The sequence below is a fragment of the Balearica regulorum genome, chromosome 2, assembly GCF_011004875.1.
Source record: "Balearica regulorum gibbericeps isolate bBalReg1 chromosome 2, bBalReg1.pri, whole genome shotgun sequence".
NCBI classification, from domain to species: Eukaryota; Metazoa; Chordata; class Aves; order Gruiformes; family Gruidae; genus Balearica; species Balearica regulorum.
Genome location: NC_046185.1, coordinates 160,859,611 through 160,873,777, shown reverse-complemented (window position 1 = coordinate 160,873,777; position 14,167 = coordinate 160,859,611). Strand labels below are relative to the sequence as shown.

The following is a 14,167-nucleotide window of genomic DNA, read 5'->3' as shown; positions in this document are numbered from 1 at the left end:
GGATGACCACTACACAAGTTCCTGTAAGGTGCTCCAACCCCCGACCGAATCCAAATGGATGCTACAGGCTCTCCTTGCCCAATCGACGACTCTGCCAGTGACTGCTGGAAGTGACGTGGTGCTAAAGTAGATGCTGGAAGCTCATGTGATGGTTCATACCAGCTCAGCTGTGAGACTGCGGCGTCTGCCTGTGCTTACTTCCCATACAAATGGGAATGTTATCTTCAGTTGGCTTCACGGTCAACGGGAAAACAAAATACACAAGTGAAACCAGGGAACAAATCTAGTAATCCATGCAGGCAAGTAGCACAATCCGTGTGAAGTCTTTAAAACCCTCTCAGTCTAATCACTGGTTTTCACCAGGGCTCTCCTTCAAGATGCTTTCACTGCCCCAAAGGTTGCATAAAGCAAAGGCTCATTTCCACAAAGCCCATAAACTGAGACACAAGGGTGATCAACACCTCGCCCTATTGACTCGCACAATGCCCAGTACTTTACCATCATTATAATGGTTTTCATTTTCTTTTTAAAAACAGTGTTTTCATTCAGTCCGAGCTCAGTCAAAACTACACTGACCCAACCAGGGCTACATAAGAGCTACTTGACTGCTGGACCAAACCCGGGATTTAACTGTTCTTTACTTATTCTACTACACATACTGTATTCCCCAAACTGTGCATTTTTCTGCCTTGTGATCAGGTTCTTTCATTCCATATTTTTCCAGATCAGAAAACTGATTGGTTCAACATTTACCACTTTTATTCAGCTCATTTTTGAGACATTTTTCATGAATTTTATCTAAGAGGCCAAGAACCCATGGTATCTGTAAAGCTTGGATCTGATACCTTAAGTGATTAATAATACTTCATACTCTAACCACATATCAAAAGAGCTTGGACACACAACGCATTTTCAATGGGATCATGACAAGCATTCACTAAGATTCAGATAAAGCAATGTACTTAGCATTCAACGTGTGAACAAACTAACTAAAATAAACAGGATTTCTCCAACACTTATAACCAAATACTTGCTTAGGGACCAAATTCTGAAATGATTGATCTAAATGGAAGATAGATACATAAATATCTTTGAAAATATGCTCCTACATGTATTCCTGGATTCTTAAATTACAGATAGTTAAAAAAACCCACCCCAACCCACAACCACATAAAAATCCCCCACAACTTATTTCCAAATGATTTCCTGTGATTAGACAGCCTGAGACTTCAAAACTCCCTCTGTAGCTTCACTGTTGCTTACATTACTACCTGTGGGGGAACAAAGTCACCCGCACATATGAACACTGCCCTGCAGACCTCTCTTATCAAAGGACACAAAGAAGACGAGCAGTGAAAGGCCACCAGGGTTCATCTATCTTTGGAGATGTTCAAACTGTAGTTTCTATGTCCCCTGCATGCCAGCAGCAGTTTCTAAAAGAGCAAATACAAAACTAAAGTCTTGACTACACATCACAAGAAATAATAACTCGGTTGTTATTTAAAAGTCTGATCATTTATAGCACCTTCCATAGTTTAAACCTCAGGAAAGAGATGGAAAATGGGAATGAATCTGGTCACAGGTCTGTCCCATACCCTACAGATGAAAGTTAGAGACTGAAAAACTTCCTTTCTTTTTTTTTTTTTTCAACGTGGCATCTAAATCATTAGCAATTTATTTGAAGACAGTCTGAAAAATCTTTTTTGGCTAGAAAGTGTGGTACAGAATATAAAAGCACACTGGATGTACTCCACCTATGCAGATAACACTGACCATGGGAAACTAAGGTGAAATGGGAAGCACATTGAGAGATATCTCCAAATAAACTAAGATCAATCACCACGGGCACATTTTAACCAGAAAAATCATCTGCTGCTGATAGCAGATGTCAGTAACTGGCAGAAGAAATGGTGCTGGTCTTTGACCATGCAAAGCTGTGTGCGGCACCAGGTCGGATGCAGCCGCGCTGACACATGCTCTGCAAAAAGTCATTTTTCTAGTGTAGACAAGACCAAAATGAGCAGTGCCAGTCCCCCTGTCTGCCTCTCCATGCAAAGCAAGCTTGAAAAATTATGATTAGATGGTTTTGCGCAGCAGGACTGGAAAAAAAAAAGCAAGACAAATGGCTCTGCTCCTTTCCTCGGTTTTATGAGATGACGGTGGAAGAACCTACACCACCCTCCCAAGGTGCCACTGGATCAAGCAGCCCTGTCCTTCCACAACCTGCTCCCCTTGTCCTGCATGGCAAGGGTAAGTCACAGCCACAAATCAAAGGTGCCCCACAGCCTTTCCTTTCAGCATCCTACTCACTTGCCCGTTCAGAAGGCAGAGGAACTGTGAGCATGGATGAAAAGTGCAGATGAAAGTGGCCTCAGCTATCCAGTATCCTGATGCTGGTTATAATTGATGGTTCTCTACAGTTGTTGTCCAAAGGCTGGGAGAGTCCAAGACCATGGGACAAATTTATTGATTTAGCAAAGAAAAATCCAAATATAGACTCCAGCAGCTGGCATGAAGGAGGACAGCCCATTGCATGGTGCCGAGTGTCACGGGAAGGTATTCCTAAAGAGTAACAGTAGGAAATAGCTTGAGCCAACAGTACGGGAAATGCCTGCAACCGGCTGCCGACCCTCCACCGCAGCTTGTCTCGGACTAAACCCCACTTCACTGCAAGTTGTTACCTAAACGTCATGAATGCATATTAAAATCTGAGGGGAAATAAATTTCAGTTTAAAGCTTGAAGAAAAGCCTTAGCACTGATCAGCCACAGTGAGGAGGCCTTCAAGGGAGCAGGGCTGAACATGGCAACACGAAACCCTGCAAGGTTCCCCATCTCTTCCCTGAGGTATTGGAAAGGAGAGCTACTTGCTCCATCTATGGGTAAAAACTGGTACAGTCATAAGCTCTTCTTACAGAAAGCATAGTCTAACCACCAAATGTTCTCCAAGAAAATAAAATATTAGAATGAATAATATATATATCAACCTTTCTGTATTGCATCTCACATTCTTCTGAAAAAATACTATCTGGAGCACCAGGAGTCCTCCTTAGGGACTATTTTAGGCACCACAGTTAATAGTATTGAATTTCAGAAGGAGAAAAATTACTAAGAGAAGGCAGAAAATTAAAACTTTACATTGAAAAATATTTCCTTCCTCAAATATAGAGCAAATACACTGTGATTCAAATCTGACCACCAGCTTCAAGGTGTTTTAAAGCTGCCTAATTTTTGATTCAAAGTTCTGTAAACAATCTTTAATTCTGAGCTAAATTTACCTTTTGATCCCATCCACCACAACTCTAAGCTTTAGGTCAATGAAGACTTTTAAATTGATTTCCTTTGCTGTTAAAACTGGCAGCACCATCACTGTGTCATGAGCATTGCTGTTACTTGAACTGATGGTTTTAGAAGGGGAAGCAGGACTGGAACATGCCCTGCTGTCCTTCAAATGGGGCAGTCAGCTCCATGGAAAAAAATGTATTTTACTGACTTAAATTTCATACAACCATCTACTTTTAATAAAATATTCAGGGCAATTGATTTTAGCCTGTCTGCAGGGGTAGCTCCCGAATTTCCACTCAGTAAAATACAGCTCTCCTCATTTCTTTGTGTATGTATTGGCCCTGAAAGGAGAGCTCATGCAAGACCATGGTAAAGTGTAATCTGAATTGTGTTTTCCCTCAGCATAGGTCATCCTCCCACATTTACTTTGGATCACCTAAGTTTGCTTTACTGAGAGCAAATTTGTGCCACTTCTTTCTCGTAGCATTATACCTGCTCACGCAAACTGGCATGCAAGAGAAATGCACTCCCATCGCAGCCAAGACTCAATAACGTCTTAGAGCGTCACGTCCCAAGTTGTTCCTCATGAGAGCAGTTCATGAGAGCAAACCTAAGACAAACTAGGAAGCAGTTCCACATTGCCAATTTTGAAGTCACTTTTCACAGCACTTCAAACTTCAACTTGCACCTCTTCATTCATCATTTGCTCCTGTTGTCCCTGAAAAACTTCTAGGGAATCAGAATCTGCAGAAGCTTCCTGCTAGCTACAGATCACTCCAATTTACTCAGGTTTTCATACCCAATCATCTACAAATAATTAAAACGCAATTGCTCAATGTTCCACGGCTGTTCACGTGCCCATGCTGATGGGTAAAACCACGTACTGAGCTCCACATCTCATAGAGCCAAGTCTCCGCTTGCAGAAGGCGCCTGGCTTTAGGAGGTGTAAGGTGGGCAGCGCTGGGTGGGACTGCTTCTACCAAGCTTCATAATGTGCATTAACAAGTCATCTGCACTACCTCAAAGCCAAGCTTAATTTACCCCAAATCTATATTCACTTTTCAATTTCAATTTTTCAGACAAAAAGAAATTTAAAAGATGAGAATTAAATTTCAAAGCACTTGCACAGAAACCCAACACACAAAGAGTTGTCTTGGACTTTTCTGTGGTGAACTTCCTGAACCAAAGGGGCTGCGCTGGTGGCCAAGCACACGCCTTACCCCAAAAAAGTCCCTGTAGAGCCTCTGCCAGGAGGGGTCCAAGGTGGATTTGTTGCCTTTTCAAAGGTGGGACGCTGGACATGAAGCCCCAGCTAGCAGTTTACTGTTTCAAAGCTGTACTGACACAATACCTGACGTGGCTGGCAGCCAAGTACACGTTGTGGGAAGGTGTTTTTCCTTTCAAGGCAAATCTTTTGTCAGATCAGAGACGTGGGGTTATGACCGGATGCTGAACTGGGGTAACCAAAGGGAAAAGACACAAAGATGAGCTTTTGGCTATTGCCAAAACAAGTGATACAGTATTAAAGATGACCAAGAGCTTCAAACTCCCAGCCTTAAGTGGAAAATGTTTTAAGCCTCATGTCTGCAAATCACTTTCTGTTTTAATATCGTCTTACCCTAACCATTAATGCCCTTCCTAAACTGCATATATTCAAAAGGGAAAACAACTTAGCTGGGAAAAGAGAACTACATGGGAAAGAAAGCACTGCAAATACCACACGTAGCCTTTAAAATGAAAACAAGCTAGGAAGAAGTTGCTTCCAAGAAAAACAAGGAATATGCGGAGTAACAGGTTCGTCTGTGTTTTGAACAACGCGTGGGAGGAGGAAGTGGAGGGAAGACGGGGTATGTTATTTAAAACAAAGACTGCATATACTTCCCCCACATACTGCTCTGTGTTGATAGGGAAAGGAGCGCAGCACAGACACATTTCAGGTAAACTGGGGCACAAAAAAAACCAAACCCAAACCCTGTGAACTTTTACCTGGTGCTTTTTCTTAATGGCAGATTGCCTGGATAAAATACAGATTTGCTATAAACCCAAAGGGAAGGCTCCACTGCAGAGTTTCCCAGAAAAGCCAAGGCTGGGGGGACCTCTGGAGGTCTGTGGTCCTACCTCTCCTCAAAGTAGGGCTTCAACTTTAAATTGGGGTGCTCAGAGCCTTGCCCAGCCACCTTATTAAAATCTGCAAGGGCAGCAGTTTCACAGCCCCTCTGGGTCCCCGCTCCGATGCTATGTCACCTCCATCAAGAACGTTTTTCTTACACCTGCCTGGAGTTGCCCTCGCTGCCTCCTGCCCTATTGCTGGGCATCCCTGAGATGCCCAGCACTGCCTTCTCCATAACCCCGTCAGGTAACTGGAGAGAGCAAAAAGGGCTTCTCCTCCTTCTTCTTCCCCCACACCGCATGTCCCAGACCCTGACACAGCAGCCCTTCGCTGGACCAGTATGTCCCTATCTCTCTTGTACTGGGGAGCCCAGAACCAGACCCAGCACTGCAGATGTGTCTCACCAACGCTGAGCAGAGGGAGAGGAAGACTTCCCTTGACCTGCTGGTGATGCTCCTCCTAGTTCTGCCCAGCACAGTTAATTTTCATTTGAATAGTATGAACCCAGTGCCAGCTGTAGAGGCAAGCAAGCACAGCAAGTCCATCTGACTTCAATGCACTCACAGTTTCAGAACTCATAAAGCAACCTAAGTCGCATTCACTTTTAACGGAGGTATCCCAAGCTGCTTGAGAAAATGGCATTTTAATCATGTAGCCTGTGACAATTTTGAGCAGTGAAGCATTTATGTACCTTCAGAAACGTGCTGGTTTAGCTTTTCTCAGAGCTTTTCAGCACAGCATCTGTGCAAAGGTCTGAGATGGCTGGTCTGAGGAGTCTCTGAGAAGTCTTGTCACTCAGGAAATGCTGTTCAAGCCACAGAGACTTTGTTTTGAGTGGGATGTAACAAATTAACTTAGTGTTTGGTAATACATAGGGTTATTTTTTATTTGCAAAGTAGGAGAATGCAAAAGTTTTGCATGTGAAAAATTACGTAAGCCAACAGAAATGCTAACCCATACATTTCCTGAAGTCCTGAAAAAGTGTTGTTAAATAAAATTCAATAAAATTTAATTAAATATAGTAAACTCTAAGAGTGTAATTCATTACCAATCCCTGTTTAGCACATTCTCAATAAAATCTACTTTAACATGGTAGCGAAGGGTTTGTATCTGCATTAGTTTCTCTGTAAGAGAGCTAAACAAGGTGAAAGCACCTGGTAAGAAATGTTCTGTTTTGCAAAAAGCTGCAGAATGGGAAGAGTTATGAATTTAAACACTAATTTTAACCATCATGCCCTTTCCAAGAGGCTGTCTCTCCTGCCTGAAAAAAAAACCTGACCACGGACACCCAAGCCCAGCACAATTCCCGCAACCCCCTCTGGAGCAGCAGGGTCATGGGTATCTTCTGTTAGCTCAAAAATAGCGTGGCCCCGTTCCAAACCTGTTCCTGCGACAGTGATGTGACCTTATCAAAAGGATTTTGCTGACTGCTAGAAGATTCCTTTATTTAATATTCTGTTGTACCTACCTAGGACTTAAACAGTGCTATTTGCTTGGATAACTTGCTTAAAAAGTCACGAGATGGCTTTGCTATGCAGTGTATATTGCTGTTATTCATGCAGCAGCAAGCCCTTCTCTGCGTACTCAATCAGCTGCGTATTGCCTATGCAATATTTAAACCTGTGGACCTAAATGGACTTTATTGTGAGGCTTGAAAAAGAGGGGAGCATAAAAAGCATACTTGAACTTTAAGCAGAGAAGAAGAAATGTCCTTGAATACAAATGATGCTTGGAGTCTACTTGGAGTCCTTCAGAAACAGTGACTCTCCTACCTTCAGTCTCTTGAAGATGTTTTAGAGAGAAGCAAGGACTGGAAAAGATGCCATTTCAATTAAGCTGCAGCAAAACTTCTGATAAAGAAAAATCCTATAGGGATTTGTATAGCTGCGTTCTTGTGCACAAAAGTCACTATGAAATTACTTGTTCTGATTAAAATCAACTTTTTTAAGGGAAATTCTGAAGAAGAAAAAAACAAGAAGATCCCTCTATGCTATTTAAAAGTCATTGAAAGCTATCAATACATTGCAGGAAACATATAGGCAAATGTAGGTATATGCATCACTAATTCCGTACCTACATTGTCACAGAAGATTTAACAACAATTTATCATTGAGTCAGTTCTTCTGTTCAGAGAAGGAAAACATGCTGTGGTCTGACAATCCAGCACCTCCAAGATATTATTCCTCTGTACATTTCCCCTGTAACCGTCCCCTTCCTATAGCCACCAACCCCTTGGGTAGCCCAAGTTTGGTTTGTAGACCAGCACTGGGAGCCTTTGTTCAGCAAGAAAGTTTTAAAACTAAATCCTTTTCTCAATCCTGCTCATTTCTGAGTCTTAATTGTGTGTTAGCCCATGGGCTGCTGAAGAGATAAAATTTGTGCCAGACATAAAGCAGAAAAGTGCTCTCAGGTCTACGATGCCTTTCATATTCTCTTGGAGGAGCACAAACAGTCCCTTAATGGTCATTTGATTGGGAACACATATCATTTACTTCTATCCAGTAAAGGTCTCTTTCCCTTCCTACAACAGGGCAAAGAAACATCAATTAAAAAAGCCAGCTGAAATGCTCTACGGAGTCTACAAAAGCGAGTCTCCCTCAGCTCCTGAGATGACATCCTTTCTGTGCCCACCTCCACCACAAACCCCGCGACGTCCAACCAACCTTGGTGAAACCACCCGGAAAGCTCCCACTGACGTGGACACGGGATTTCTAAGCAAAGCTTTGGAGCGTGATTTCCCTCCTCAGCCCTGTATAGGTGTCCGTGGCCCTGCAGAGGTCACACCCTAATGGCCAGCATGTCAGAAACCCAAAACACATGGTCAGTGAAAGAGATAACGAACAATTAGCACATGCCTCATCTGCACTTACTTCACTACCGCAGGTAAAGAATGGGCCAAGCCCAGAGGTACCGTGTATCTTCCTGAAATAACATGAGCAATTTCTTACTTTTTCTTGATCTGGAGAAAAACTTGATGCCCCCAGGAGAGGTAGACGGGTTAGAATTGGGGGAGGACTCTTTGGAGGAGGACCTGAAGATCCCACTGAAGCTCATTCGGCGTGGGGAGCGTGGGGGAGACTCCTGGTAGGGGAAGGGGAACACTGTTTTGGGTGAGCCAGGGCTATGTTTGGATCTCACAGGGGCAGAAACGGGACTGGAAGGTCGGTTCTGGAGTCCTTTTGAGAAAAGGCCTTTTGAAGGGCTGCCACCAGAGTAGCTTTCTTCTACCTGAGAAGGAGAGAAAAAGGAAGAAAAAAGAAAAATCACCATTAATTCAGTTCAGCTTGGGCCATCAGGATCTCTGAACTTGTCGCAACACAGCCAGCTCCTGTTTATTTGGGTGGTGGATTAGCAAGAGCTCACCTTCCCCAGCGCTGCCCGCACTGACAGGCAGATGCATGTGCCATCTCTCTGCGCTCCGTGCTGCCCCTTGCTTCTAAAGACACCATGAATTTCACAAAAATTTCAACCTATGTGCATACATTTTATTATTACACATATAATACAGGATTTTCTTTCCTGGTTTTATTTGCCACACATCCCTCTTCCTTCTCCGGACAATTGAAAGGTGACTGGCAATTAATTTATTTAGGGCAATGAATGAATTTAGCACGCCAAAGTCTTCCTCCCAAATTTAAGCATCTACGGTACTTATATCTCCATTGCACGATGCAACACAGGACAGTGCACAAGTTCCCAAGTGCCTGAGAAGCCTCTACAATGCCAGACACAGATACAGCTGTGGGATTGCAACTCCAGTCCCAAAATAAAGGGATCAGCTAAGAGCGGCGACGTTTCTGCTCATTGCTCTGGCTTCAAGCTTGGGTACAACCTTTCTGACACCTGCATCTCTTTTGGGACCTGTGCTGGCTTTCCAGCTAGCGTGATATCTGTGCACAACACAGCACTGCACGTCGATGGCTCGCCCAGCAAGGAGGGATAAAAATCCAGATAAACAAACAAAAAAAAGGAGCAAAGATTAAATTCTCCTCACACACAATTAACAGAAGCTGTCCCAAAGCCTCTGCCAGGGCTATACATAGAGTTTATTTTCTTTTGGATGCACAAGGTACTTCTGTGGGCATGAGGCTTCTATTTTAGCTGGGGGCATTTCTTATGAATGAAGGGCTCTGTTCCTGGCAAAAGGCAGTGGTGGTTTTCAGGTCTCTAGGGAACACATAAGCAAAGGGCACGGCGTATGTGCCCACGGGCATGGTGTGCTCCTGAGCTTCAAGCCCTTGGCATGCCTCCTCCTCTCTTCCCAATTACACAAAACAGACGGGGAGGTATGGAGCAGACAGCAACTTCTACCTGCGAAGATGCCAGGTACACCTGATGTGTCATTCTAGTTAGGTACGGGTTTTGTTGTCATGGAAGTCATTACAGAGAAAAAGAGTATCTTTTACTGGAATGACTTACATGAAAGAAGAGATAAAACAAAGCCTTGTAGGTACATACAACCTCTTTCAGGTCAGTAAAGCTTGTGTATATGAATCCAGCTAAAAATTGTCAGCTGAGTTTAAAACATACATGCAATTAACGCCCTTTGTGAAATAATATTTAGCTACAGCTCCAAAACACTTGTAGAAATACACATGAACAGCACAACGGCCAAATAGTTGCTCCCTGTGTAACACAGGATCCCACTTCTCATAACCCTTTCTGTCTCCTGCACACGCACTTCAGACTAGCTCCTCTTTCCACTCGGGACGGGACAGAGCCGGAATTCGTCCTGCTCTGTGGGAATTGCAGAAGGGCCTGCAGAGAGTGTGGTCCCTCGTTTCAGAAGGTGTCTAACCCAAAAGGCAAGTGGCTGTTGGTCTGGTAGACGGACACAAATAGCTTGGTCACTAGGAGGGGCACAGAGATGCGCCGGCAGAGCCCTGGACAGCTGATGAGTTCTGCTCTGTGTTCGTCTGTGCAGCATGGAGATGTCTGGCAAGAGACACAACAGCTTTTTATACCTGCACACTTAGTTTTGACAGCATGGACAAAATATCTCAAAAGTATACACATCCTTTTGCAGATGAATTAGTGGAGCAGTTGCCCTCAAGGGGACTTTTTGGAAAAGATAAATCAATTTGGGGGCCCCAGTACAGGACAGACATGGAGCTGTTGGAGAGAGTCCAGAGGAGGCCACGAAGCTGATCAAAGGGCTGCAGCACCTCTGCTATGAGGACAGGCTGAGAGAGTTGGGATTGTTCAGCCTGGAGAAGAGAAGGCTCCGGGGAGACCTTAGAGCAGCCTTCCAGTACCTAAGGGGGCCTACGGGAAAGCTGGAGAGGGACTGTTTACAAGGGTATGGAGTGACAGAACAAGGGGGAATGGGTTTAAGCGGAAGGAGGGGAGATTTAGATTAGATATTAGGAAGAAATTCTTCACTGTGAGGGTGGTGAGGCACTGGAACAGGTCGCCCAGAGAGGTTGTGGAGGCCCCATCCCTGGAAGTGTTCAAGGCCAGGTTGGATGAGGCTTTGGGCAACCTGGTCTAGTGGAGGGTGTCCCTGCCCATGGCAGGGGGCTGGAACTAGATGATCTTTAAGGTCCCTTCCAACCCAAACCATTCTATGATTCTATGAATTCTAACTGAAGCAATGGGTACCAAACGCAACAACAGATTCTTGGCAGTACCCATAAGCTAAGAAAAAAAGTAGTGTTTCATGCTTAATGCAGTGGCCTGAGCCTCAGGCTTTTACCTCCCAGCTCCGTCACAGATTCTGTATGCAACCTTGAGAACTCACTTGATTTTACACATCTGTTCTGCCATGAGGACCATATCTCCTTTATTCCCACTCTAAGTCCTAGCTGGCACGCGGACCGTCGGCTGGTGAGTATTTATCAAGAATAATAAGACACAATCCCTCCACTGAGATCTGGAATAATACCACACTGTAAGTAAATTAATAAACAAATTGCACATTTGTCATGGGTAAAATAGTACCAAAGTGCTAGCTTTGCATAAAAGGTCATTAACTTTACTAAAATATCACCTGTAAATCATCAGAGACTACTTATATGTTGTTCTCTTCACAACTACATAGTCCAGGAAACAACCAAGTAGCACAACAGCACCTCCTTTCGAATCGTGATTTAAAGAGGTCTGTTGCCAAACCTGCTGCCTGCAAGTAGGGAGTAAGAATATTTTCAAGTTCATTTTAATCATAATACAAATCTGCCACTACTACTATAATTTAGGACTGTTTGAGGATGGTAATTTCACTATAATTTTTCCTAAAGTGACAAGCCATGACATTTATAAAGCTAAGAGGACGCCGTCATTCTGGTGCCACCGTTAATATCTCTTGTTATCTTTTCCATATGGTTGTTTGGTTATAATGACATACAAACAGGAGACACTTTTAAAAGACTATGGGATCCTCATGTGCTAAAGCAATTCCAGAAATGTAAGATGTCAAGCAACAGTTTGGCATATAACATCAGTATTCCCTTGTACGCACAAGTCAGACATGAAAGCAAATTGTTCTCAAATTTTGAGCAGAAGCAGCGGGATGTTTTTATTTATTGCAGTCACAACCAGTTGCTTTCTTTCCTTCGTGCCAGGCAGGTGAATTAGCTAATTGTTGGAGTACCAGGGGCACACTGCTAAATACACATGTACATGCTACTAAATTAAAGGAAATTACTACATCAAATTCTTCCCTAGCCACTACAGATGTTAATTATACACAGGCTACACCCACCATCAAAGCGAATAAATACCTGTGATTTCGCTTTGGGAATTGCAACAGGATTGCTTTCTTAGAATATTATTTGATCCTAATGGATTGCGAGCTTTAAAAGATGATTAGGTGCTTCTATGAGTAAAATCAGCAGCAACAAATGTTTTCAGAGCATATATACAAGTCACAAGGCAATGTTAATTGCGTGGAAGAATCTCTGCTGTGCAATAAACCCAACCACCCTATGCAGACTTGGTGTGATGACTCCTGCAGTGGTGCTAGAGGCAGGTTACACAGCTAGAGGGATCATCAGCCTGTTCTTCAGGCTTTTTGGACTCATTTCCTGAAGCTATGACAGGCAGGTGGGCACAAAACTCCCACATTGGAAAGATAACTACTCCTCCAGCTGAGCTGTAGCAGCAAAAAAAAGGCATTGCACACTGGTTTTTCACATTAAGAACCCTTGTACATCAGTTTGTGTTAGTCAAGGAAAAGCAGTGAAGTAAGAATGGGCAGAAATAGGAAACACACCTAAGAAATGCAGATGGTGATATGGTTCATTTGACCCTGACCGGATAATTGGCCTTTTGGAGATAAGAAGTCCAAACACACAATGAAAGTACAATACAAATCAATGCAGAAACAAAGTCTAATCAAACAAATTAAAAATTTCCTCTAAGTATGAAGACTGTTCACCTAATTAAAAAACTAAACATCACCACCAACCAACAGCAAAACATTCTCTGGGTTGGCTTTGTGCAGAGCATATCTGAGATCTTTGAGCTCTATGCCAAAGCTTGGACTCCCTAAGCCTTAAAACTGGTTATGTTGGAGAGAAAGCTCAGCTCCTGACCGTATGTCTGCAGAGGAACAGGACTAAACTAGCAGCTCACTAACAGTGCCAGTGCAACCCTACCCTCAGCCTATGGCAATGTGCTCTCAGTGAGGTTAAGCAACCGAGCAGAGCCCTGTGCTACATCAGATGTGCTGTTTCTAGCAACTGACTTCACTTGTTCAAGGCTAAACCAGTTACCTTACATAGCACTGAGTAAATATATCCTAAAATGCTCTAAGACGCTATCAGTTTTCATGCTTCAGAGCACAAAAGGATCCTCAGCTGGGGACCAGGGAGAGACTTTGCTGTGTTGTATACACCAAATGATCTTAGGCAGGCTCCTAAAACACATCCAGAACTGGCCGCTGTTGAAAATAAAGCAACAAAATCAGACATGTCTGACAGTGCTTGGCATCTAGCAGATTTACTTTGAATTTTTGGAATGAAATGTAAAGTTATATCTTGGCACTTGCCCTGAGCTGGGCAGCTGTAGAAGATTTCAAATGAAGAAATAGCATCCTCAAAGCTCCCCTTGTCATTTCACCTGGACATGGGGATCTTTCCTCTTAATCTCTTCTTCCTTTCTCCCAGCTACACACATTAATGGCTCAGAGCCATCCTGTGATGGACCAACAGACCCACAACTTCATTTTCAACAGATAAACTCCTAGATGACAAAAATCCCAACATAAACCACTACCACTCTATCCATGCCAGTGAATGAAACAGCTGGACACAGGCTCAAACCATGGAGCAGCGGTCCGTACGGCTTCCCTGCTCACTCGCCATCTGATGGGGATTTAGGCTGTGCCGTGAGCACTCCCCAGGAGCCGCCTGGGCTCAGGGACAGCACAAGCCAGGGACAGTCCCAGGTTGTATGTGGCCACGCTGCTCTAGTGTGTGAAAGAGTTTGGCTCTGCAACAGGACTGTGCTCAAGCCCTTCATCTCCGAGCCAAGAGAACGGTCCTTGACCTCTTTTATTCATTGCTCCTGTTGACATATCACAAGCAAACAACTTTGTATCTTGTGCTGTTAAGAATTATCCATCCTGAAGGTCATTCAGGTCTGTGATTCATCCCTGTGATGAAAAAACCACCTCTCTCTGCATCATCAACAAATTGGGTTAGTATGCTTCTACTTTTCATCTCAGTCGTACCAGCAAAGATCAGTTTGAGGACTGAGCTTGGGGAAATCCCACCACTTCTGTCCCCCACCTAACAGTTGTTCTTTTAATACCAGCCTGCCATCTTTCCCTTCAA

The 14,167-nt window shown here is 43.6% G+C and overlaps 1 protein-coding gene across 8 annotated transcripts in view; it reads right to left on the bottom strand.

Annotated features, from left to right (window-relative positions):
• PRKAG2 (protein kinase AMP-activated non-catalytic subunit gamma 2) overlaps positions 1-14,167 on the bottom strand; it is a 223,771-nt gene that overhangs the window by 135,062 nt on the left and 74,542 nt on the right. For 7 of the 8 annotated variants that reach the window (XM_075746692.1, XM_075746691.1, XM_075746694.1 and 4 more), the window contains exon 3: positions 8,342-8,621. In XM_075746692.1, the coding sequence (XP_075602807.1) occupies positions 8,342-8,621 (280 nt within the window). Of the gene's footprint in view, positions 1-8,263; positions 8,622-14,167 lie in introns of all 8 variants that reach the window. The other variant, XM_075746699.1, reaches the window with a different exon arrangement.